Genomic DNA, 26,788 nt, shown 5'->3' on the forward strand with positions numbered 1-26,788 from the left:
TATTCTTAACCACAGCATTTTGAAAATTGATGCCACACTTTTTTTTATTAAAACAATGATATCCAGACATTGCTGATAAACTTTGGATGTTGTCTCTTCAATTAGAATATGTAACGGAGAGGCAGTAGATATAAGACATAGATCATGTGTTTCAGATATCTTTTTATTTAGAAACTCTGTTTGTTTGTTAGTATAACAGCATTAACAATAAAAATTCAATGCAAGGACTGTAAGGATCGATGTCGGTGTCAGAATGGAGGGACTTGCGACCATGTTTCTGGTGCATGCCGTTGTCCTCCAGGTTGGACTGGCCCCCTGTGTGAAAAATCTTGTCCAGAAGGAACTCATGGCACTGCCTGCAGCAACAAGTGCCAGTGCCAGAATGGAGGGCACTGTGATCCAGTCACTGGCAAATGTCGATGTCCATCAGGCTGGACTGTAAGTAGTAGAAGTTAATTTTTCTGTATATTTTTCACCATTTTATCAGCTTCTAATTTCATGGGATAGATCAAATACATACAGCCTCTCAAGTCACTCGTCCACATCTTCAACGAATTTCCAATGTGTTGAAGTAAAACACGAACTTCCATACATATGTGGGTGCTTCTTGATTTTTCACTTTGCATACTGAGTTTATTTATTGAATGAGTCCATCATCTCTTGTCACACCAACTTTTTACACACAACACCTCCATTCCTTTTGATTCTGAAGAATTTATGTGTCATCCTTATGTGAAATATCCTAAATCCTAATTAATTCTGTCATGTTCTCCATCCATTTATTTCATGGTCTTACTCTTCTCTGCTCTACTATTAATCCTCTACCAGCCATTCATCTGCCATATGTACTATATGTTCATAACATGAAAGATTCATCCATATGCCTTGCTAACAATTTCTTCTTACCACATATCCTTACTTCTTTGTTTTTTATGTGTCCGTGTAGTTCCTGCTGTACTATGTGATGTGTGCATCTCTGCTGTACTCATTTTTGGCCTCTGATCTCTTCATTTAGGTTTCATATCCATATATCAGAGTTTAGACAAGTGCTCTAATAATGACAACAACTTATTCCACAGTTTCTTTGCTTAGTTCACCAAAATTTATGATGTATGTCTAATTTTTTGTCTTTCAGTGACTCTGCTCTCAACTTCTGGTTTACAGCTACAATACTTATTGAACTCTATTCCCAAATATCTGCGCCATCCACAGCTTCAAGATTTTCTTATTTCAGAGTATGACAATGTAACATCCCATCTCTTCCAAAAACTAAACTTTTACTCTTCATCTCATTGACTTCCAGTATTCTTCTCATATTACATACATCAGAGCTATCCACATTTCTCTCTAGTTTCTCTAATCTATCCAACAGCAGAGCAGCAGCATCTCATGCTGTGGTCACTTTCACTCTGTTTCACAGTGACTTAACAGTGGTAAAGGAGTAGTTGGTAGGAATATATAGGCAGGAGCCTTAAGTAGGAACATTAGGTAGAAGTAGCAGGTAGGAATAAAAAGCAGGAGCAATAGGTAGAAGTTATGGGTTGGAATTTTATGCAGGCTCATTTGACTGACACATTAGGTAGAAGTCATTAGTAGGAACATTAAGTAGGAGCCTCTGGAAACACTGTGCTAGAGTTGCCTTCTGCCAGTGGCTTTTAAGGATAATGCACTAAAGGCTGAGAAGCAGCATCAGAGTTCAGCAGCTATGGACACTCTTTTGCCTTGGCCTCCCACCTGAGGGAGTTTTTGGAGGGAACGGGCATCAGAGATATAGATAGATAGAATAGTACTTTGCTGTCACCCTATATCACTCTCATCTCGCATAATACTCCATCCATTAAAGCATTAAAGAACCATAACAAGAAAACAAGTTTGATGCACTCCCTCATGTCTTTCAAATCACTCACTTATACTACCACTTCTGAACGTGATTTACTTCCATTGTGGAAGCAATTAAGAGCACCCAAAGGCTTTCCCTGTTTGTGATATAAAGTTAAAAATTCCCAGAGAGCTTTCCAGTTTACTTTATTATTTGCTGCTTCTCAGTACATGAATGCTTCATAAAATTTTTCTTCTCCAGAAGTTTTTCTTTCATTCAAGGAGTGCAAAATTCTGGTTTACATACATGCTTCCCTTCCAAAATTCTTCCTTCCCTCATGCATAAGGGGTTTTGTAATTCATATCACATTCATTATCCTACCATATACCTTGCCAGTTAGGCCAAGAATACTTATTCTGTAATTTTTACATCTTTCTTACTCCTTTTACCTTTGTATAGTAGAATACATACCACTTTTGCATAACCATTTTCCTGTGCTTCCATACACAGTTATTCAACAGCACTCCTGATCTTACTGCTGTATCTGTGCCCTGAGGTTTTTCATTACTTAATTTCCTTTCCCATGAATCCCTTTTATGGATCTCCTGCAGCACACAGGAAGCTGGCCATATCCACTGGATGGGACCACAGGTCAAGTGGTGTGGTGACGTGTGTATATCTATGTGAGGTGAATGCAGAACAATTAAGAAGGAAATGATCTGTGTCTTTAGTGTGGCAGTTATGTTATGGACGTGATGGGTACACTATAACCATTAATTCAAATGGTTATAGTGTCCAAAACAAAGACAAGAAAGTGTCAATCAAAGATGCATAAGAAGTGCAGTTTCAGGTAGGCATTCGTGTGGTTGGATAGAATTTAAGGCTGGGTGTGGATGATGGTTGTTTAGTTCTTGATACTGTGCAGGTAGGTTTTGTCACTGTCATTTTTTGGAGAGGGGGCATCTGCTAATACAGGTTGCTAAAGTGTAAAGCCGGGTAAGCTTAGTTTCTATGTAAGTTTTGGTGATTAAGTTTGGTGTGGTGTGGGTGGGAAGGGTCTAGTGCTGCTACAAGAACTGGGGACTGAGCACTGAGCATATTGAAATATGTCTTGGAAGTATTTTTGTTTCATTGTGCATGTGTTAAATGTTTGTGGTTGCTAGGCAACCATTGATGCTTCTAAGACTTTGTTTTGTATGGTTTGTATTTCTTTATGTTTGCTTTTGACAGTTGATAACCAGGCAAGTGAGTCATGGTGTAGGTTTGAGCTAATTAACATTTGTAGGGTTGCTGAGGGATTCTTATCCTTGTCCAAAACTGGTGCTAATAAGTTTTCTGAGTGCTTTTAGTTTGTTTATGGTCTTTTTGTTAATGTATGTCATGTGGTAAGTATAGGTCAGGTGTGTATTGTTTGTGATACCATGTATGGTTATTGTTCTGTTTAGTGGAAGTGGTTGATCATTCTGGTGAAGAGAGAGTGCAGCTTGGGTTCTTGTCTGTCTGGGGTTGAGAGAGTGACTGGGGATGGAGATATTCTATTTTGAGTAAGCTGATTTTATGGTGTGATTTTGCATGTTTGTTTTTATTGGAGTAATATCAGGATGTTGTGAAGTGATTCTGAGATTTTTCATTGTGTAAGGGTATTGTTGCTCTTCTCACTCTCAAAAGTTATCTCCTCTCCTACGTTTATTCCTCTCTTCCTACCTCCTGTGCTGCAACCTCAAAAGGCATGTCTTTCCCATTGTCACTTCCACTTTTTTCATTAAAGTACTCTCTCCATCTCTTTAAATCTTCATACTTTGTCACTTTAACAGTCTTGCTCCTTACTGATACATCTCATCTACATCTGTATACTTTACCACCATCCTAAATGTTTTATCATTAACATTTACTTTATTATTAATTTTTCTCCCAGGAACATTTAGGTAAGAGCATTAAGTAGAAACCTAAGGTAGCAGTATTAGGTAAGAACATTAAGCAGGAGCATTTATGTAATATTAGTCAGATGGAACATTAGTTAGGAGCATATGCAAAAACTGCATTAGAGTTGCCTCCTGCTAGTGGTGCATGCCGGTGGGCAATGCACTAAAGGCAAAGAAACAATACTGGATTTCTTAAGTTGTGGAGCCTGTTGCTGTGGCCACCCCTTTAAGGGAATTCCAGATGGAAACGGGCATCAGAAATATAGATAGATAGGTAGATCCTCATTTGCTTTCCTTTCATTTATGTACATCATTTTTTTAGCATTTTTATGTGGACTTCAGGACTTGGTGTTCTACACTCAACCCTCAGTGCATATTTTATTGATTCATATTGATTTATTTAGTATCATTATTTTCTTCGTCTGTTATGCATCAGGTAAAGATGATTCAGATATTATTGATTAAAAATGTTCTTGGAGATGGAGCAAACATTTTATTGAGAAGTGGTTTTTTTTTTTTTTTTTTCCCACTGTCTCCCGCGTTTGCGAGGTAGTGCAAGGAAACAGACGAAAGAAATGGCCCAACCCACCCCCATACACATGTATATACATACGTCCACACACGCAAATATATATATACCTACACAGCTTTCCATGGTTTACCCCAGACGCTTCACATGCCCTGGTTCAATCCATTGACAGCACGTCTACCCCGGTATACCACATCATTCCAATTCACTCTATTCCTTGCACGCCTTTCACCCTCCTGCATGTTCAGGCCCCGATCACTCAAAATCTTTTTCACTCCATCTTTCCACCTCCAATTTGGTCTTCCACTTCTCCTCGTTCCCTCCACCTCTGACACATATATCCTCTTGATCAATCTTTCCCCTCTCATTCTCTCCATGTGATCAAACCATTTCAAAACACCCTCTTCTGCTCTCTCAACCACACTCTTTTTATTTCCACATCTGCTCTCTCAACCACACTCTTTTTATTTCCACACATCTCTCTCACCCTTACATTACTTACTCGATCAAACCACCTCACACCACATATTGTCCTCAAACATCTCATTTCCAGCACATCCACCCTCCTGCGCACAACTCTATCCATAGCCCACGCCTCGCAACCATACAACATTGTTGGAACCACTATTCCTTCAAACATACCTATTTTTGATTTCCGAGATAATGTTCTCGACTTCCAAACATTCTTCAAGGCTTCCAGAATTTTTGCTTCCTCCCCCACCCTATGATTCACTTCCGCTTCCATGGTTCCATCCGCTGCCAGATCCACTCCCAGATATCTAAAACACTTCACTTCCTCCAGCTTTTCTCCATTCAAACTTACCTCCCAATTTACTTGACCCTCAACCCTACTGTACCTAATAACCTTGCTCTTATTCACATTTACTCTTAACTTTCTTCTTTCATACACTTTACCAAACTCAGTCACCAGCTTCTGCAGTTTCTTACATGAATCAGCCACCAGCGCTGTATCATCAACGAACAACAACTGACTCGCTTCCCAAGCTCTCTCATCCACAACAGACTTCATACTTGCCCCTCTTTCCAAAACTCTTGCATTCACCTCCCTAACAACCCCATCCATAAACAAATTAAACAACCATGGAGACATCACACACCCCTGCCGCAAACCTACATTCACTGAGAACCAATCACCTTCCTCTCTTCCTACACGAACACATGCCTTACATCCTCGATAAAAACTTTTCACTGCTTCTAACAACTTGCCTCCCACACCATATATTTTTAATGCCTTCCACAGAGCATCTCTATCAACTCTATCATATGCCTTCTCCAGATCCATAAATGCTACATACAAATCCATTTGTTTTTCTAAGTATTTCTCGCATACATTCTTCAAAGCAAACACCTGATGCACACATCCTCTACCACTTCTGAAACCACACTGCTCTTCCCCAATCTGACGCTCTGTACATGCCTTCACCCTCTCAATCAATACCCTCCCATATAATTTCCCAGGAATACTCAACAAACTTATACCTCTGTAATTTGAGCACTCACTCTTATCCCCTTTGCCTTTTTACAGTGGCACTATGCAAGCATTCCGCCAATACTCAGGCACCTCACCATGAATGTACCTTACCAACCAGTCAACAATACAGTCACCCCCTTTTTTAATAAATTCCACTACAATGCCATCCAAACCTGCTGCTTTGCTGGCTTTCATCTTCCGTAAAGCTTTTACTACCTCTTCTCTATTTACCAAATCATTTTCCCTAACCCTCTCACTTTGCACACCACCTCAACCAAGACACCCCACATCTGCCACTCTATCATCAAACACATTCAACAAACCTTCAAAATACTCACTCCATCTCCTTCTCACATCACCACATCTTGTTATCACCTCCCCATTTGCCCCCTTCACTGAAGTTCCCATCTGCTCCCTTGTCTTACGTACGTTATTTACCTCCTTCCAAAACATCTTTTTATTCTCCCTGAAATTTAATGATACTCTCTCACCCCAACTCTCATTTGCCCTCTTTTTCACCTCTTGCACCTTTCTCTTGACCTTCTGCCTCTTTCTTTTATACCTCTCCCACTCATTTGCATTTTTTCCCTGCAAAAATCGTTCAAATGCCTCTCTCTTCTCTTTCACTAATAATCTTACTTCTTCATTCCACCACTCACTACCTTTTCTAATCAACCCACCTCCCACACTTCTCATGCCACAAGCATCTTTTGCGCAAGCCAACATTGCTTCCCTAAATACATCCCATTCCTCCCCCACTCCCCTTACCTCCTTTGTTCTCACCTTTTTCCATTCTGTACTCAGTCTCTCCTGGTACTTCCTCATACAAGTCTCCTTCCCAAGCTCACTTACTCTCACCACTCTCTTCACCCCAACATTCTCTCTTCTTTTCTGAAAACCCCCACAAATCTTCACCTTTGCTTCCACAAGATAATGATCAGACATCCCTCCAGTTGCACCTCTCAGCACATTAACATCCAAAAGTCTCTCTTTCGTGCGTCTATCAATTAACACGTAATCCAATAACACTCTCTGGCCATCTCTCCTACTTACATACATATACTTATGTATATCTCGCTTTTTAAACCAGGTATTCCCAATCACCAGTTCTTTTTCAGCACATAAATCTACAAGCTCTTCACCATTTCCATTTACAACACTGAACACCCCATGTATACCAATTATTCCCTCAACTGCCACATTACTCACCTTTGCATTCAAATCACCCATCACTATAACCCGGTCGCGTGCATCAAAACCACTAACACACTCATTCAGCTGCTCCCAAAACACTTGCCTCTCATGATCTTTCTTCTCATGCCCAGGTGCATATGCACCAATAATCACCCATCTCTCTCCATCAACTTTCAGTTTTACCCATATCAATCAAGAATTTACTTTCTTACATTCTATCACATACTCCCACAACTCCTGATTCAGGAGTAGTGCTACTCCTTCCCTTGCTCTTGTTCTCTCACTAACCCCTGACTTTACTACCAAGACATTCCCAAACCACTCTTCCCCTTTACCCTTGAGCTTCGTTTCACTCAGAGCCAAAACATCCAGGTTCCTTTCTCAAACATACTACCTATCTCTCCTTTTTTCTCATCTTAGTTACATCCACACACATTTAGACACCCCAATCTGAGCCTTCGAGGAGGATGAGCACTCCTCGCGTGACTCCTTCTTCTGTTTCCCCTTTTAGAAAGTTAAAATACAAGGAGGGGTTTCTGGCCCCCCACTCCCGTCCCCTTTAGTCGCCTTCTACGACACGTGAGGAATGTGTGGGAAGTATTCTTAATCCCCTATCCCCAGGGATTCTACATATTTGCATAAAAATAAGGCTAACTCTTCTTATACAGGGATTGCTACTCCAGTGGTACTTTCTCGCTCTAAATTGATTTGAAAGAAGCTAAATTTGACAAAGAGTTGTGGTACTGCTTTGTGATAATGTTTCAATTTACTTTTCAGGGTGATGTTTGTGCCAACCCATGTCCACAGGGAACATGGGGTTTTAACTGCTCAGAACTCTGTGACTGTTATAATTCTGCAACATGTGACCACATAACTGGTAGATGCAAGTGCCCTTCTGGATATGTTGGAAATAAGGTGAGCCAATTCTTGTTTACTTGCACACTGCATTAAATTAACCTATTTTCAATTGCATATATTTATTTATTTATATTTTATTATACTTTGTTGCTGTCTCCCGCGTTAGTGAGGTAGCGCAAGGAAACAGACGAAAGAATGGCTCAACCCACCCACATACACATCCATATACATACACGTCCACACACGTACATATACATACCTATACATCTCAGTGTATACATATATATATATACAGACACAGACATATACAAATATACACATGTACATGATTCATACTGTCTGCCCTTATTCATTCCCGTCGCCACCCCGCCACACATGAAATGAAAACCCCCTCCCCCACATGTGCGCAAGGTAGCGCTAGGAAAAGACAACAAAGGCCACATTTGTTCACACTAAGTCTCTATCTGTCATGTATAATGCACCAAAACCACAGCTCCCTTTCCACATCCAGGCCCCAGAGAACTTTCCATTGTTTACCCCTGATGCTTCCCATACCCTTGTTCAATCCATTGACAGCACGTCAACCCTGGTATACCACATCGTTCCAATTCACTCTATTCCTTGCACGCCTTTCACCCTCCTGCATGTTCAGGCCCTGATCACTCAAAATCTTTTTCACTCCATCTTTCCACCTCCAATTTGGTCTCCCACTTATCGTTCCCTCCACCTCTGACACATATATCCTCTTTGTCAATCTTTCCTCACTCATTGTCTCCATGTGACCAAACCATTTCAAAACACCCTCTTCTGCTCTCTCAACCACACTCTTTTTATTAGCAAACATCTCTCTTACCCTTTCATTACTTAATTGATCAAACGACCTCACACCACATATTGTCCTCAAACATCTCATTTCCAGCACATCCACCCTTCTCTGCACAACTCTATCTATAGCCCATGCCTCGCAACCATATAACATTCTTGGAACCACTATTCCTTCAAACATACCCATTTTTGCTTTCCAAGATAACATTCTCGAATTCCACACATTTTTTCAACGCTCCCAGAACTTTTGCCCCCTCCCCCACCGTATGATTCACTTCCAGTTCCATGGTTCCATCCGCTGCCAAGTCCACTCCCAGATATCTAAAACACTTTACTTCCTCCAGTTTTTCTCCATTCAAACTTACCTCCCAATTAACTTGTCCCTCAACCCTTCTGTACCTAATAACCTTGCTCTTATTCACATTGACTCTCAGCTTTCTTCTTTCACACACTTTACCAAACTCAATCACCAGCTTCTTTAGTTTCTAACATGAATCAGCCACCAGCACTGTATCATCAGCGAACAACAACTGACTTACTTCCCAAGCTCTCTCATCCACAACAGAGTGCATACTTGCCCCTTTTTCCAAAGCACTTGCATTCACCTCCCTAACAACTCCATCCATAAACATATTAAACAACCATGGAGACATCACACACCCCTTCCACAAACCAACATTCACAGAGAACCAATCACTTTCCTCTCTTCCTACACATACACATCCCTTACATCCTTGATAAAAACTTTTCACTCCTTCTAACAAGTACACATCCCTTACATGCTCGATAAAAACTTTTCATTGCTTCTAACAGGTTACCTCCCACACCATATACTCTTAATACCTTCCACAGAGCATCTCTATCAACTCTATCATATGCCCTCTCCAGATCCATAAATGCTACATACAAATCCATGTGCTTTTCTTAAGTATTTCTCACATACATTTTTCAAAGCAAACACCTGATCCACACATCCTCTACCACTTCTGAAACCACACTGCTCTTCCCCAATCTGATGCTCTGTACATGCCTTCACCCTCTCAATCAATACCCTCCCATACAATTTCCCAGGAATACTCAACAAACTTATACCTCTGTAATTTGAGCACTCACTCTTATCCCCTTTGCCTTTGTACAATGGCGCTATGCAGGCATTCGGCCAGTCCTCAGGCACCTCACCATGTGTCATACATACATTGAATAACCTTACCAACCCCTGAACAATACAGTCACCCCCTTTTTTAATAAATTCCACTGCAGTACCATCCAAACCCACTGCCTTGCTGGCTCTCATCTTCCGCAAAGCTTTTACTACCTCTTCTCTGTTTACCAAATCATTCTCCCCAACCCTCTCACTTTGCATACCACCTCGACCAAAACACCCTATATCTGTTACTCTATCATCAAACACATTTAACAAACCTTCAAAATTCTCACTCCTCCTTCTCACATTGCCACTACTTGCTATCACCTCCCCATTAGCCCCCTTCACTGATGTTCCCATTTGTTCCCTTGTCTTACGCACTTTATTTACCTCCTTCCAAAACGTCTATTTATTCTCCCTAAAATTTAATGATACTCTCTCACCCCAACTCTCATTTGCCCTCTTTTTCACCTCTTGCACCTTTTTCTTGACCTCCTGCCTCTTTCTTTTATACATGCTGGCCAGTCATTTGCATTATTTCCCTGCAAAAATCGTCCAAATGCCTCTCTCTTCTCTTTCACTAATAATCTTACTTCTTCATCCCACCACTCTCTATCCTTGCTAATCTGCCCCCTCCCACGCTTCTCATGCCACAAGCATCTTTTGCACAAGCCATCACTGCTTCCCTAAATACATCCCATTCCTCCACCACTCCCCGTACGTCCTTTGTTCTCACCTTTTTCCATTCTGTACTCAGTCTCTCCTGTACTTCCTCACACAAGTCTCCTTCCCAAGCTCACTTACTCTCACCACTCTCTTCACCCCAACATTCTCTCTTCTTTTCTGAAAACCTCTACAAATCTTCACCTTCGCCTCCACAAGATAATGATCAGACATCCCTCCAGTTGCACCTCTCAGTACATTAACATCCAAAAATCTCTCTTTTGCACGCCTATCAATTAACATGTAATCCAGTTGTGCTCTCTGGCCATCTCTCCTACTTACATATGTATACTTATGTATTTATTTTATTCATTTATTTTGCTTTGTCGCTGTCTCCCACGTTAGCGAGGTAGCGCAAGGAAACAGACGAAAGAATGGCCCAACCCACCCACATACACATGTATATACATACACATCCACACACGCAATATATGCATACCTATACATCTCAACGTATACATATATATACACACAGACATATACATATATACGCATGCACATAATTCATACTGTCTGCCTTTATTCATTCCCATCGCCACCCCACCACACATGAAAAATAACCACCCCCTCCCCCCAAGTGTGCCCGAGGTAGCGCTAGGAAAAGACAACAAAGGCCACTTTCGTTCACATTCAGTCTCTAGCTGTCATGTAATAATGCACAGAAACCACAACTCCCTTTCCACATCCAGGCCCCACGGAACTTTCCATGGTTTACCCCAGATGCTTCACATGCCCTGGTTCAATCCATTGACAGCACGTCAACTCTGGTATACCACATCATTCAAATTCACTCTATTCCTTGCATGCCTTTCACCCTCCTGCATGTTCAGGCCCCAATCACTTAAAATCTTTTTCACTCCATCTTTCCACCTCCAATTTGGTCTCCCACTTCTCCTCGTTCCCTCCACCTCTGACACATATATCCTCTTTGTCAATCTTTCATCACTCATTCTCTCCATGTAACCAAACCATTTCAAAACACCCTCTTCTGCTCTCTCAACCACACTCTTTTTATTACCAAACTTCTCTCTTACCCTATTATTACTTACTCAATCAAACCACCTCACACCACACATTGTCCTCAAACATCTCATTTCCAACACATCCACCCTCCTCCGCACAACTCTATCCATAGCCCACGCCTCGCAACCACATAACATTGTTGGAACCACTATTCCTTCAAACACACCCACTTCTGCTCTTCAAGACAACGCTCTCGACCTCCACACATTCTTCAACGCTCCCAGAACCTTCGCCCCCCTCCCCCACCCTATGGCTCGCTTCCACTTCCATGGTTCCATCCGCTGCCAAATCCACTCCCAGATATTTAAAACACTTCACTTCCTCCAGCTTTTTCCCATTCAAACTTACCTCCCAAGTTACTTGACCCTCAACCCTACTGAACCTAATAACCTTGCTCCTATTGACATTCACTCTCAGCTCCCTTCTTTCACACACCTTACCAAGCCCAGTCACCAGCTTCTGCAGTTTCTCACATGAATCAGCCACCAGCGCTGTATCATCAGCGAACAACAATGACTCAGTTCCCAAGCCCTCTCATCCACAACAGACTGCATACTTGCCCCTCTTTCCAAAACTCTTGCATTCACCTCCCTAACAACCCCATCCATAAACAAATTAAACAACTATGGAGACATCACACACCCCTGCCACAAACCTGCATTCACTGAGAACCAATCGCTTTCCTCTCTTCCTACATGTACACATGCCTCACATCCTCGATAGAAACTTTTCACTGCTTCCAACAATTTGCCTCCCACACCATACATTCTTAATACCTTCCACAGAGCATCTCTATCAACTCTATCATATGCCTTTTCCAGATCCATAAATGCCACATACAAATCCATTTGCTTTTCCAAGCATTTCTCGCAGACATTCTTCAAAGCAAACACCTGATCCACTCACCCTCTACCACTTCTGGAACCACACTGCTCTTCCCCAATCTGATGCTCCGTACATGCCCCCACCCTCTCAATCAACACCCTCCCACACATCTTCCCAGGAACACTCAACAGACTCATACCTCTGTAATTTGAGCACTCACTTTTACCCCCTTTTCCCCTGTACAATGGCACCATGCAAGCATTCCGCCAATCCTCAGGCACCTCACCATGAGTCACACATACATTAAATAACCTCACCAACCAGTCAACAATACAGCCACCCCACCTCCGACAAATTTCACTGCAACACCATCCGAACCTGCTGCCTTTCTGGCTTTCATCCTCAGCAAAGCCCCCTCCATCTCTTCTCTGTTTACCATATCAATCTAGAGTTTACTTTCTTACACTCTATCACATACTCCCACCACTCCTGTTGCATATATATGCTATTTGGGGAGTGAGTTTTACACTTTTGATGCTCCATCTTGTCAACATTTTGTACTGCCTTACTTCTTTAATTTATATATTCTCTGTGTTGTGCATACGTAATGCAGGTACACCACCGATTTTCCGGCACTCTTGGTTCCAAAGTCTTGCTGGATTAACCATTTTGCTGGACCAACTGTGGTCACATGAGGATAATTCATCAACACACCTCTAACCTACTAATTATACATGTCCCATGTGTCTAAAGTATACCATTGACTGCTAGAAATTTAGAGTAATCAAATATTTAATGTAGATTAAATGAATAAATGAAATACAGGTACTTGTACAATAGTACATTAGTACATACTTATAGTATATCTCTCTTTTTAAACCAGGTATTTACCAATCACCAGTCCTTTTTCAGCACATAAATCTACAAGCTCTTCATTTCCATTTATAACACTGAACACCCTATGTACACCAATTATTCTGTCAACTGCCTCATTACTCACCTTTGCATTCAAATCACCCATCACTATAGCCTGGTCTTGAGCATCAAAACTACTAACACACTCACTCAGCTGCTCCCAAAACACTTGCCTCTCATGATCTTTCTTCTCATGCCCAGGTGCATGTGCACCAATAATCACCCATCTCTCTCCATCCACTTTCAGTACTAACCATATCAATCTAGAGTTTACTTTCTTACACTCTATCACATACTCCCACCACTCCTGTTGCATATATATGCTATTTGGGGAGTGAGTTTTACACTTTTGATGCTCCATCTTGTCAACATTTTGTACTTCCTTACTTTTTTGATTTATATATTCTCTGTGCTGTGCATACGTAATGCAGGTACACCACCGATTTTCCAGCACTCTTGGTTCCAAAGCCTTGCTGGATTAACCATTTTGCTGAACCAACCGTGGTCACATAATGATAATTCATCAACACACCTCTAACCTACTAATTATACATGTCCCATGTGTCTAAAGTATACCATTGACTGCTAGAAATTTAGAGTAATCAAATATTAAATATAGATTAAATGAATGTAATATTTAAGAAATTACTGATATACAGTGATGTATTACATAGATTATGTATGCATGGTTGTCTGGTCAGTCTTCAGTATCTGTCTAATCTATGTCTGTTTCTTTGTTGCCTGTTCCCTTCTAGGAACTCCCATCAGTGGGTGGCCATGGCAAAGGAGTCCATCTATCCCTGTCCTTAAATGCCTCCTTCGCATACACCATTTCACTCATTCTTCCACTATTTCTCTTACAGCAGTATTCCTCCACCGTTTGCCCATATCACAGGTGCTCTTCCGCTCGCACCAATCCTTTTGATTGTGCTGTCATACACTCTCTTTGTAAACTCCCAGTCTTGCATTCTTTCGACATGCCCATACCACCTCAATGTATTACGTTTCACTCATTCTACCACTCCCCAATTTGCTCCCTTTGCATTCCCACCATACCACATCTCTCTTACACCCATTCATTTCTTTCTTTATTCCATCTAGTCACACCATTTGCTCTTCTCAAATAGCTAATTTCCACAGCCTTGATTCTTCACCTCTTAGACTCATTCCATGTCCATGTTTTGGCTTCATAGGTCAGGGTTGGGAGGAGTATGCTGTCCCTCAATCCTCTCTTCATTGTTTTATTAAGGGACCAAGTGACTCTTTTACCCTGTACTACTCTCTCCCTTACCTCTCCTTCCATATCACCACACTAACCTAGATACTTAAATTCTCTCACTTCTTCCAGTCTTTTTGCCCTCATGTCCAAAGCACAATTTAATACACTTTCTTCTTTCACTCTGTATGGTTTAACAAAATCTATACTTTCACTGTTTCCTTTCAAACACCATTACTTTACTGTTACTTGCATGTACCTTCAATTGCCTATGGTTACACGCATCATAAAACGCACTTACAACCTTCTGCAACTTTTCTTCACTCTCATCAAACATCATAGTATCATCCATAGACAGACTCGCCAGTAGCCACCATATCTCGCTACCACACTCCCTCTCTGCACCCCTTTTCCCTAGTTTTGCTTTCATCTCTTTAATCACTCCTTTCATATATAGATTAAAAAGCCTTGGTGACATCACACAGTCCTGCCTCACATCTACAATTTTTCAGCTTTCCATCCACTCTTACACAAGCATTTGCTCCTCTTTAGAAGGCTTTTACACCATCCATCGGTTGCCCCCCCTAACCATATATCCTTTACACGTCCCGCAAAGCATTCCACTCGACTCTGTAATACACTTTCTCCAGATCCATAACAGCTGCATACAGCTTTGTATCTTTCACCAAATATTTTTCCATGGTCATCTCTACTATAAAAATCTGATCCACACGGCCTCTACCTTTCCTAAAACCCTCTTACTCTTCACTTATTTAACATTCAGTCACTTCCATCACTCTGTCAATCAGTATTCTTGCATACACTTTTCCTGGTGCACTTAAAAGACTTATTCCTTTATGTTTGCTACATACATCCTTTGCACATTTTCCTTTGAATAAAGGATTGATAATAGCTTTCATGCAGTCCTCAGGCACAACCTTCTTCAGGATTCCATTTCTTTATTGCTGTTGTCTTTTTTCTTCATCCCATTAGGGTTGAATAGTCAAAGTTATCAAAGCATTATCAGTTGATCCATATTATTTTGCATCATTTAGATTCCACTTGATAGTGGCTGGCACCACTCATTGCTGCAGGAGTGTGATGGTGCCGTACTTTGTCCTTTGACATCAGGACAAGCTTTGTCCAGCAGAATACAATTTGTATAAATCTACTGCATGAATATGTACATATCTACTGTATGTCAAGTGTGTGTAGATGACAAAGTTGGTAAACATATAGGATGACAAAGTTGATAACATATGGCACTTTCATGGTCATGGGAATCCAAAGTATTTAAAGTGCACAAAAGTCAACCACAGAGAATGGAAAAATGTTTTGAAACCTTGTACAAGTCATCTGGAAAGAAAGTGCTTGACAGTGTTACACTCTTCTAACATATTCTCTCGGAATATAGAGTATTATTTCTTGAATTTTACTAAATGCGGCAGAGTATTACCAAGTTGCACATGTTCACCAAGTACTCGTAGAGAAGTGTGAAACTTGTGAATTAATGAGATACCAGTATCCCATGGAACCACCACCTACTTATGTATAGATGCTTCGATGTGATATTTTTTTTATACTACTTTGATCTTTCCTTCATAGTGAAGTAGCACCAGGAACAGACAAAGAACAGCCCCATTTTCTCACATTCACTTTGTAGCTGTTATGTACAGTGCATCAAAACCAGATCCCTTTATCCACAGCCAGGCTCCACATACCTTTCTGTTGTTTCCCCTGGTTCAGGTCATTGACAGCATGTTCACCCTTTCTATATCACATTGCTCCATTTTGCTCCTTCCCATGCACACCTCACACCATCCTTCACTTTCAGGCCCTTGTAACCCAGAGCATCTTACTCTTTGTCCCTCCATCTTGTCCTGTCTCCCCTCTCCTCCTAGTTCCCTCCACTTATATATATATACCATCTAAGTAAATTTCTCCTCATTCACCCTCTCCATATGATCAGACTGTTTCAAATGCTCTGCCTGTGTATGGTATAGGAGTACAGTTTGAAAACATTCACAATGGAAATAAGGAAACATCGTCTCTTTCCAAACTCTTCTGTACCAATCATTTAGCACTGAACCAAGCCAACACATTAGTTATTGTAAATTCTGTATATGGTGGAGGGTGTGAGACATGCAAGGTATATAGGAAAATGGATCAGTGTGGTTGTACAGGGGTCTGCATGTTGTTATTAGGCAAAACCAGGGCACTTAAAAGCAGTTGGGGAAATATGGAAAAGTCCTTAGGATTTGTTTGTAGATAGGGAGCTCTGGTTTCTGTGCATTATAAATGACAGCTAGAGAGCAGATGTGAGAAAATGAAGCCATTTCTTCATCTGTTTCATGCACTACCTTGTTAATGCAGGCAATGGCAAATGCGAGTGAAAAAATGAACGTTAGGCATAAAGCTTTTTATATTAAGCTTTGGAGTTTCATGTATTGTACACAATGCATGTGAAGTACAATACTCTTCCAGTTGCTGTTAAGCTTTATCTTGTTTATTTGATATTTCTAGTACCAGTACAGAATCATTTGTTGTTGTGGATGTGTAATAAGCATATACAGTTTAAAAAAGGAAGTTGGTTTTTACTGGTTAGTGCAGAAGTGGCAGGGAGCAAGATGCAGTTGTAGGCAATTGTTCTTTTGTGAAATGCTTGTATGTTGCATTTGTTTTTTATGGATAATGTTTTGAAATGAAAATTTTAATAAAATGCAAAATCTTGTTGCGCATATTTCTGATAGCCTGATGTGATTATAAGAAAGGTCTTTGGATATGCACTGTGATATAATAATCACCACATTGAGAATGGATATGCTTTGTACAGAATTATAAGTGCTGTTTCTTACACCGAGAGCATAGTAGTTAATGCAAAATCTGTTTCATCTCTTAACTTCAAACCCTCAGGCATAGAAGAGCTGAGCAAGTAACTAGGAATTTTTTTGAAGTTTTTATGTTCAGTGCGGTTATCAAAATAATAAAGTAGTTAGCTTTTTCATTTCATGAACTGAGTCTTGAAATAATGATATTAATGTTTCAGCTCTGTACATTAAATGCCCCCTTTATTCACACAATTTCTTTCATCAGTGTCAGGAGGCATGTCCTTTTGATACATATGGAGTCAACTGCACAGAAAAGTGCGCCTGCCTAAATGGAGCATCATGTTCACACATAAGTGGCCGCTGTTTCTGTAAAGATGGTTGGTTAGGAACAGACTGCTCTACTCCAGCATGCCCTCCTAATCAGTATGGTCCTGGGTGCTCACAAATATGCTCTTGTGAAAAGGATAATACAGAAAGGTAAGAATTAACTTGTTTTTAAATGCATTTGACAAAGAAGGAAATTTGTAAAACACGAAAAAAATGTTATAAGGAACTGTGTGGGGATGTTGGTGTAAGAGGTGTGGATAATTGGTGCAGTAGGATTAAAGGTAAGAGAGTGGGGAATTAATTGTCTTGGAAATGCAAGACATTATGAAGGTGATGAGAACTGTAATTCATCTTGAGATGGAAATGCTGGAGGTGTATATGGAATGATGAGATGATGAATGATGTTGATGCTGAATTGATTTGGATAATGTTTATGCCAGAATGAACAAGTAATCTTGTACTTTATGACTGGATACAGTCAGTGGTTGTTGCACTGTATGAATATAAAGAGATTAAAGATGATTGTGAAATGAAGAGGAATGTCTTTATAGCACAAAAGCAAGAGAAATTTTTTTCTGGCAAAGTTATTAAGGTAAATGGTAAGACTAATTTGACATGGGATAATGATTAGTAATCTTGTATAGGTGAAGGAAAAGGTGGATGCAGGAAGGAAAGTAGGGTTATAGATTAACTTCGTTAATTTGACTGGTAGTGGAGAAAGTTCTTGAAAAAAAGAAAGTTAATGCAACACAATTAGGTATAGAAATACCTATAATAAAGTGCTGACTCCCTGTGTTGTCCATGGAAGACTTATGAGTATGTAGGTAGTAGTTGGTAGGCAGCCAACAACCAGGGAGGTATGTTACCAGCATTACCTGCCTGGGTTTCAGTGGGGTTAGTGACATCTGCTTAGTGAGCCAGCACTTTAATGCTGTCAAATTGCACTCCTCTGACCGAGGTAGCTGTCTTTTCTTTCTGCTTTACTAACATGTGGACTACTGGTACTGTGTCCACAAACATACAGTCTCTAGTTTTATTATGTAACACTTGACATCACTTAACTCATGCAGTTCATTTTTCGTAACTAGATTTTCTTGCAGTGAGCAATATGCACTAGCCCCGCCGTTTGGCAAAATAATAGGAGCAGTAGCTAGAAGTAGTAGGGAGGGACATTTAGGCTGGAGCAGTAGATAGGATCATTTGATAGAAGTAGTCATTAGGAACTTTAGGTAGGAGCCTGTGCAAACACTGTGCTAGACTTGACCTCTGCCTTTAGCTTGTTAAGGGTGAGGCAGTAAAGGCTGAGAAGTGGCACTGGAGTTCTTTAGTTATGGAGACGCTGTTGCCGTGACTGCCACTTTAAGGGAGTTCCAATTGAAACAGGTGTCAGAGATATAGATAGATAAGAGTTGTGAGCACTGTTAAGAGCAGTATTGAATGGAGAAGTGTTTGCATGGGAAACAACAGAAAATGTGAGTAGTTCAAAATATTTTCATACATTTGCAGTTTCCCACATTAGCAAAATAGTACTAAGAATAGATGAAGAAATGGACTCATTTGCTCATATCTGCTTTCTATCTGTCATGTATAAGGCACTGAAATCACAGCCCCCGATCCACAACTCGGCCTCTCATATCTTTCCATGGCTTCCCCATCTGCTTTCTGTTCCTCGCTTCAGCCTATTCAAGGATATGTAATGTTACTATGGTTATTTCATGTAAATGGGGCATAATGTGAGATGAGTAAGATATGGTAATCACAGTGTACTGCTGAACCATGTTGGAGCAGTGGAAGTCACTACAGATGTATTTTGATAATGCTTTATTATTTCCATAGTTGTTGGAAAGAATGACAAGTTACTTTGATGATGTGTGGAGAAAAAGGATATTGAGAGCAAATAAAAGTAAGAGCAAAATTCTCATTTTTCAGACAGTTAAGCAGTCGTAGTGTATCTTTATGGAGCAGAGTTGGTTGTTAATGGCTTCAGATGTTTAGTAATAATTATAAATAAGGATGCTAGTGGAAAAGCTTAACTTTGGAGGAGTCATGCAGGAGAAAACACTGGGATCCACGAAAGACATGTGTTGAGTATTCAAGAAGGTATCAAGTAGGAAATGTCTTGGGAATAAAGTCAGAGGTTGGTGTGAGGACAAGAGCTAAGGAAGGAGTAGCAATACTCCTGAAGCAGGGGTTGTAGGAGTGTGTGATAGAGTGAAAGAAAGTAAATTCTGAATTGATGTGGGTAAAACTGAAAGTGATTGGAGAGAGACAGTTGATTGTTGGTACTTATGCACCTGTTCATGAGAAGAAAGATCATGAGAAGCAAGTGTTCTGGGAGCAGCTGAGTGAATGTGTCAGCAGCTTTGATGCATGAGACTGGGTATCAGTGATGGGTGATTTGAATGCAAAGGTGAGTAATGTGTCAGTTGAGGGTATAATTGGTGTATATGGGGTATCCAGTGTTGTGACCAGAAATAGTGAAGAGCTCGTGGATCTGTGTGGTGAAAAAAGACTGGTGATTGGGAATACCTAGTTTGAAAAGAGAGATATAAGTATACATATGTGAGTAGGAGAGATGGTCGTAGGGCATTGTTGGATTATGTGTTAATTGATAGGCATGTAAAAGAGGGACTTTTGGATGTTAATGAGCTGAGAGGGGCAGCCAGAGGGATGTCTGATCACTATCTTGTGGAGGCGAAAGTGAAGGTGTTTAGAGGTTTTCAAAATAGATGAGAGAATATTGGGGAGAAGAGAGTGGTGAGAGTAAGTGAGCTTGGAAAGGATACTTGTGTGAGGAAGTACCAAGAGAGATTGAGTGTAGAATAGCAAAAGGTGAGAGCAAATGATGTGAGGGGAGTGGGTGAGGAATGGGATATATTTAGGGAAGCAGTGATGGCATGTGCAAATGATGCATGTGGCATGAGAAAGATGGGATATAGGCAGATTTGAAAGGGTAGTGATTGGTGGGATGAAGTAAAGTTGTTAGTGAAAGAGAAGAGAGTGGCATTTGGACGATACTTACAAGGGATGAATGCAAACGACTGGGAGATGTATAAAAGACAGTGGCAGGAGGTCAAGAGGAAGGTGCAATGGTTGGAAAAGAGGGCTGTGTTGAGTAGAGTAGATTTCACTACCTCTTCCCTCTTTAACAAATCATTCTGCCTAACCCTCTCACTTCGCACACCACCTCGACCAAAACACCCTATATCATCTAACAGATTCAACAACCTTTCAAAATACTCACTCCATCTCCTTCTCACATCACCACTACTTGTATCACCTCCCCATTATCCCCCTTCAGCAATGTTCCCATTCGTTTTCTTGTCTCACGCACATTTACCTCCTTCCAAAACATCATTTTTTTTTTTTTTTTTTTTTTCCCTTTGTCACTGTCTCCCGCGTTTGCGAGGTAGCGCAAGGAAACAGACGAAAGAAATGGCCCAACCCACCCCCATACACATGTATATACATACGTCCACACACGCAAATATACATACCTACACAGCTTTCCATGGTTTACCCCAGACGCTTCACATGCCCCGATTCAATCCACTGACAGCACTTCAACCCCGGTATACCACATCGCTCCAATTCACTCTATTCCTTGCCCTCCTTTCACCCTCCTGCATGTTCAGGCCCCGATCACACAAAATCTCTTTCACTCCATCTTTCCACCTCCAATTTGGTCTCCCTCTTCTCCTTGTTCCCTCCACCTCCGACACATATATCCTCTTGGTCAATCTTTCCTCACTCATTCTCTCCATGTGCCCAAACCATTTCAAAACACCCTCTTCTGCTCTCTCAACCACGCTCTTTTTATTTCCACACATCTCTCTTACCCTCACGTTACTTACTCGATCAAACCACCTCACACCACACCTTTTCCTCAAACATCTCATTTCCAGCACATCCATCCTCCTGCGCACAACTCTATCCATAGCCCACGCCTCGCAACCATACAACATTGTTGGAACCACTATTCCTTCAAACATACCCATTTTTGCTTTCCGAGATAATGTTCTCGACTTCCACACATTCTTCAAGGCTCCCAGAATTTTCGCCCCCTCCCCCACCCTATGATCCACTTCCGCTTCCATGGTTCCATCCGCTGCCAGATCCACTCCCAGATATCTAAAACACTTCACTTCCTCCAGTTTTTCTCCATTCAAACTCACCTCCCAATTGACTTGACCCTCAACCCTACTGTACCTAATAACCTTGCTCTTATTCACATTTACTCTTAACTTTCTTCTTTCACACACTTTACCAAACTCAGTCACCAGCTTCTGCAGTTTCTCACATGAATCAGCTACCAGCGCTGTATCATCAGCGAACAACAACTGACTCACTTCCCAAGCTCTCTCATCCCCAACAGACTTCATACTTGCCCCTCTTTCCAAAACTCTTGCATTCACCTCCCTAACAACCCCATCCATAAACAAATTAAACAACCATGGAGACATCACACACCCCTACCGCAAACCTACATTCACTGAGAACCAATCACTTTCCTCTCTTCCTACACGTACACATGCCTTACATCCTCGATAAAAACTTTTCACTGCTTCTAACAACTTGCCTCCCACACCATATATTCTTAATACCTTCCACAGAGCATCTCTATCAACTCTATCATATGCCTTCTCCAGATCCATAAATGCTACATACAAATCCATTTGCTTTTCTAAGTATTTCTCACATACATTCTTCAAAGCATGAGAAGAAAGATCAAGAGAGGCAAGTGTTTTGGGAGCAGCTGAATGAGTGTGTTAGTGGTTTTGATGCATGAGACCGGGTTATAGTGATGGGTGATTTGAATGCAAAGGTGAGTAATGTGGCAGTTGAGGGAATAATTGGTGTACATGGGGTGTTCAGTGTTGTAAATGGAAATGGTGAAGAGCTTGTAGATTTATGTGCTGAAAAAGGACTGATGATTGGGAATACCTGGTTTAAAAAGCGAGATATACATAAGTATACTTATGTAAGTAGGAGAGATGGCCAGTGAGCGTTATTGGATTACGTGTTAATTGACAGGCGCGCGAAAGAGAGACTTTTGGATGTTAATGTGCTGAGAGGTGCAAAACATCTTTTTATTCTCCCTAAAATTTAATGATACTCTCTCACCCCAACTCTCATTTGCCCTCTTTTTCACCTCTTGCACCTTTCTCTTGACCTCCTGCCTCTTTCTTTTATACATCTCACAGTCATTTGCACTATTTCCCTGCAAAAATCGTCGAAATGCCTCTCTTCTCTTTCACTAACAATATTACTTCTCATCCCACCACTCACTACCCTTTCTAATCTGCCCACCTCCCGGGCTTCTCATGCCACAAGCATCTTTTGCGCAAGCCATCACTGCTTCCCTAAATACATACCATTCCAACCCCCACTCCCCTTACGTCCTTTGCTCTCATTTTTTTCCATTCTGCACTCAGTCTCTCCTGTTACTTCCTCACACAAGTCTCCTTCTCAAGCTCACTTACTCTTACCACTCTCTTTACCCCAACATTCTCTTCTTTTCTGAAAACCCCCTACAAATCTTCACCTTCACGTCCACAAGATAATGATCAGACATCCCTCCATTTGCACCTCTCAGCACAGTAACATCCAAAAGTCTTTATTTCACGAGCCTATCAATTAACACATAATCCAATTACGCTCTCTGGCCATCTCTCCTACTTTTGTATGTATACTGATGTATATCTCTCTAAACCAGGTATTCCAATCACCAGTCCTTTTTCAGCACACAAATCTACAAGCTCTTCACCATTTCCATTTACAACACTGAACACCCCATGTACACCAGTTATTCCCTCAACTGCCACATTACTCACCTTTGCATTCAAATCCCCCATCGCTATAACCTGGTCTCGTGCATCAAAGCTGCTAACACATTCACTCAGCTGCTCCCAAAACACTTGCCTCTCATGATCTTCCTTCTCATGCCCAGGTGCATATGCACCAATAATCACCCATATTTTTCCATCCACTTTCAGTTTTACCTGTATCAATTTAGAGTTTACTTTCTTAAATGAATAAATATATTATCATTATTATTATTATTGTTTTTTTTTTTTTTGCCGCTGTCTCCTGCGTTAGCGAGGTAGCACAAGGAAACAGATGAAAGAATGGCCCAACCCACCCACATACACATGTATATACATACACGTCCACACACACAAATATACATACCTATACATCTCAATGTATACATATATATACACACACAGACATATACATATATACACATGTACATAATTCATACTGTCTGCCTTTATTCGTTCCCATCGCCACCTGGCCACACATGAAATAACAACCCCCTCCCCCCTCATGTGTGCGAGGTAGCGCTAGGAAAGGACAACAAAGGCCCCATTCGTTCTGATTCAGTCTCTAGCTGTCATGTAATAATGCACCGAAACCTCAGCTTCCTTTCCACATCCATGCCCCACAGAACTTTCCATGGTTTACCACAGACGCTTCACATGCCCTGGTTCAATCCATTGACAGCACGTCGATCCCGGTATACCACATCGTTCCAATTCACTCTATTCCTTGTACGTCTTTCACCCTCCAGCATGTTTAGGCCTCGATCACTTAAAATCTTTTTCACTCCATCTTTCCACCTCCAATTTGATCTCCCACTTCTCGTTCCCTCCACCTCGGACACATATATCCTCTTGGTCAATCTTTCCTCACTCATTCTCTCCATGTGACCAAACCATTTCAAAACACCCTCTTTCTGCTCTCTCAACCACACTCTTTTTATTACCACACATCTCTCCTACTCTATTATTGCTTACTCGATCAAACCACCTCACACCACATATTGTCCTCAAACATCTCATTTCCAGCACATCCACCCTCCTCTGCACAACTCTATCCACAGCCCACGCCTCGCAACCATACAACATTGTTGGAACCACTATTCCTTCAAACATACCCATTTTTACTTTCTGAGATAATGTTCTCAACTTCCACACATTCTTCAACACTCCCAGAATTTTTGCCCCCTCCCCAGCCCTATGATTTACTTCTGCTTCCATGGTTCCATCCACTGCCAAATCCACTCCCAGATATCCAAAACACTTCACTTCCTCCAGTTTTTCTCCATTCAAACTTACCTCCCAGTTGACTTGACCCTCAACCCTACTGTACCTAATAACCTTGCTCTTATTCACATTTACTCTCAACTTTCTTTTTTCACACACTTTACTAAACTCAGTCACCAGCTTGTGCAGTTTCTCACATGAATCAGCCACCAGTGCTGTATCATCAGCGAACAACAACTGACTCACTTCCCAAGCTCTCTCATCCACAGCAGACTGCATACTTGCCCCTCTTTCCAAAACTCTTGCATTCACCTCCCTAACAACCCCATTCCATAAACAAATTAAACAACCATGGAGACATCACGCACCCCTGTCTCAAACCTACATTCACTGAGAACCAATCACTTTCCTCTCTTCCTACACGAACACATGCCTTACATCCTCGATAAAAACGTTTCACTGCTTCTAACAACTTGCCTCCCACACCATATATTCTTAATACCTTCCACAGAGCATCTCTATCAACTCTATCATATGCCTTTTCCAGATCCATAAATGCTACATACAAATCCATTTGCTTTCCTAAGTATTTCTCACATACATTCTTCAAAGCAAACACCTGATCCACACATCCTCTACCACTTCTGAAACCACACTGCTCTTCCCCAATCTGATGCTATGCACATGCCTTCACCCTCTCAGTCAATACCTCCTATATAATTTACCAGGAATACTCAACAAACTTATACCTCTGTAATTTGAACACTCACTCTTATCCTCTTTGCCTTTGTACAATGGCACTATGCAAGCATTCTCCCAATCCTCAGGCACCTCACCATGAATCATACATACATTAAATAACCTTACCAACCAGTCAACAATACAGTCACCCCCTTTTTTAATAAATTCCACTGCAATACCATCCAAACCCGCTGCCTTGCCGGCTTTCATCTTCTGCAAAGCTTTTACTGCCTCTTCTCTGTTTACCTAATCATTTTCCCTAACCCTCTCAGATTGCACACCACCTCGACCAAAACACCCTATATCTGCCACTCTATCATCAAACACATTTAACAAACCTTCAAAATACTCACTCCATCTTCTCACATCACCACTACTTGTTATCACCTCTCCATTCGCCCCCTTCACTGATGTTCCCATTTGTTCCCTTGTCTTATGCACTTTATTTACCTCTTTCCAAAACATCTTTTTTATTCTCCCTGAAATTTAATGATACTCTTACCCCAACTCTCATTTGCCCTCTTTTTCACCTCTTGCACCTTTTTCCTTGACCTCCTGCCTCTTTCTTTTATACGTCTCCCACTCATTTGCATTTTTTCCCTGCAAAAATCGTTCAATTGCCTCTCTCTTCTCTTTCACTAATAATCTTACTTCTTCATCCCACCACTCACTACCCTTTCTAATCTGTCCACCTCCCATGCTTCTCATGCCACAAGCATGTTTTGTGCAAGCCATCACTGCTCCCCTAAATACATCCCATTCCACCCACACTCCCCTTACCTCCTTTGTTCTCACCTTTTTCCATTCTGTACTCAGTCTCTCCTGGTACTTCCTCACACAAGTCTCGTTCCCAAGCTCACTTACTCTCACCACTCTCTTCACCCCAACATTCTCTCTTCTTTTCTGAAAACCTCTACAAATCTTCACCTTCACGTCCACAAGTTAATGATCAGACATCCCTCCAGTTGCACCTCTCAGTACATTAACTTCCAAAAGTCTCTCTTTCACACGCCTATCAATTAACACGTAATCCAATAATGCCCTCTGGCCATCTTTCCTACTTACATACGTATACTTATGTATATCTCTCTTTTTAAACCAGGTATATATATGTGTCGGAGGTGGAGGGAACGAGGAGAAGAGGGAGACCAAATTGGAGGTGGAAAGATGGAGTGAAAAAGATTTTGTGTGATCGGGGCCTGAACATGCAGGAGGGTGAAAGGAGGGCAAGGAATAGAGTGAATTGGAGCGATGTGGTATACCGGGGTTGACGTGCTGTCAGTGGATTGAATCAGGGCATGTGAAGCGTCTGGGGTGAACCATGGAAAGCTGTGTAGGTGTGTATATTTGCGTGTGTG

At 41.2% G+C, this 26,788-nt stretch overlaps 1 protein-coding gene across 1 annotated transcript in view; it reads left to right on the forward strand.

Moving 5' to 3' along the window:
- Positions 1–26,788, forward strand: part of LOC139747140 (uncharacterized) — a 353,413-nt gene that overhangs the window by 170,024 nt on the left and 156,601 nt on the right. Inside the window, exons 8-10 of the mRNA XM_071659064.1 lie at positions 226–438; positions 7,734–7,871; positions 17,579–17,790. Of these exons, the coding sequence (XP_071515165.1) occupies positions 226–438; positions 7,734–7,871; positions 17,579–17,790 (563 nt within the window). The remainder of the gene's footprint in view (positions 1–225; positions 439–7,733; positions 7,872–17,578; positions 17,791–26,788) is intronic.

Source organism: Panulirus ornatus, chromosome 67 (assembly GCF_036320965.1).
Source record: "Panulirus ornatus isolate Po-2019 chromosome 67, ASM3632096v1, whole genome shotgun sequence".
Lineage (NCBI taxonomy): Eukaryota > Metazoa > Arthropoda > Malacostraca > Decapoda > Palinuridae > Panulirus > Panulirus ornatus.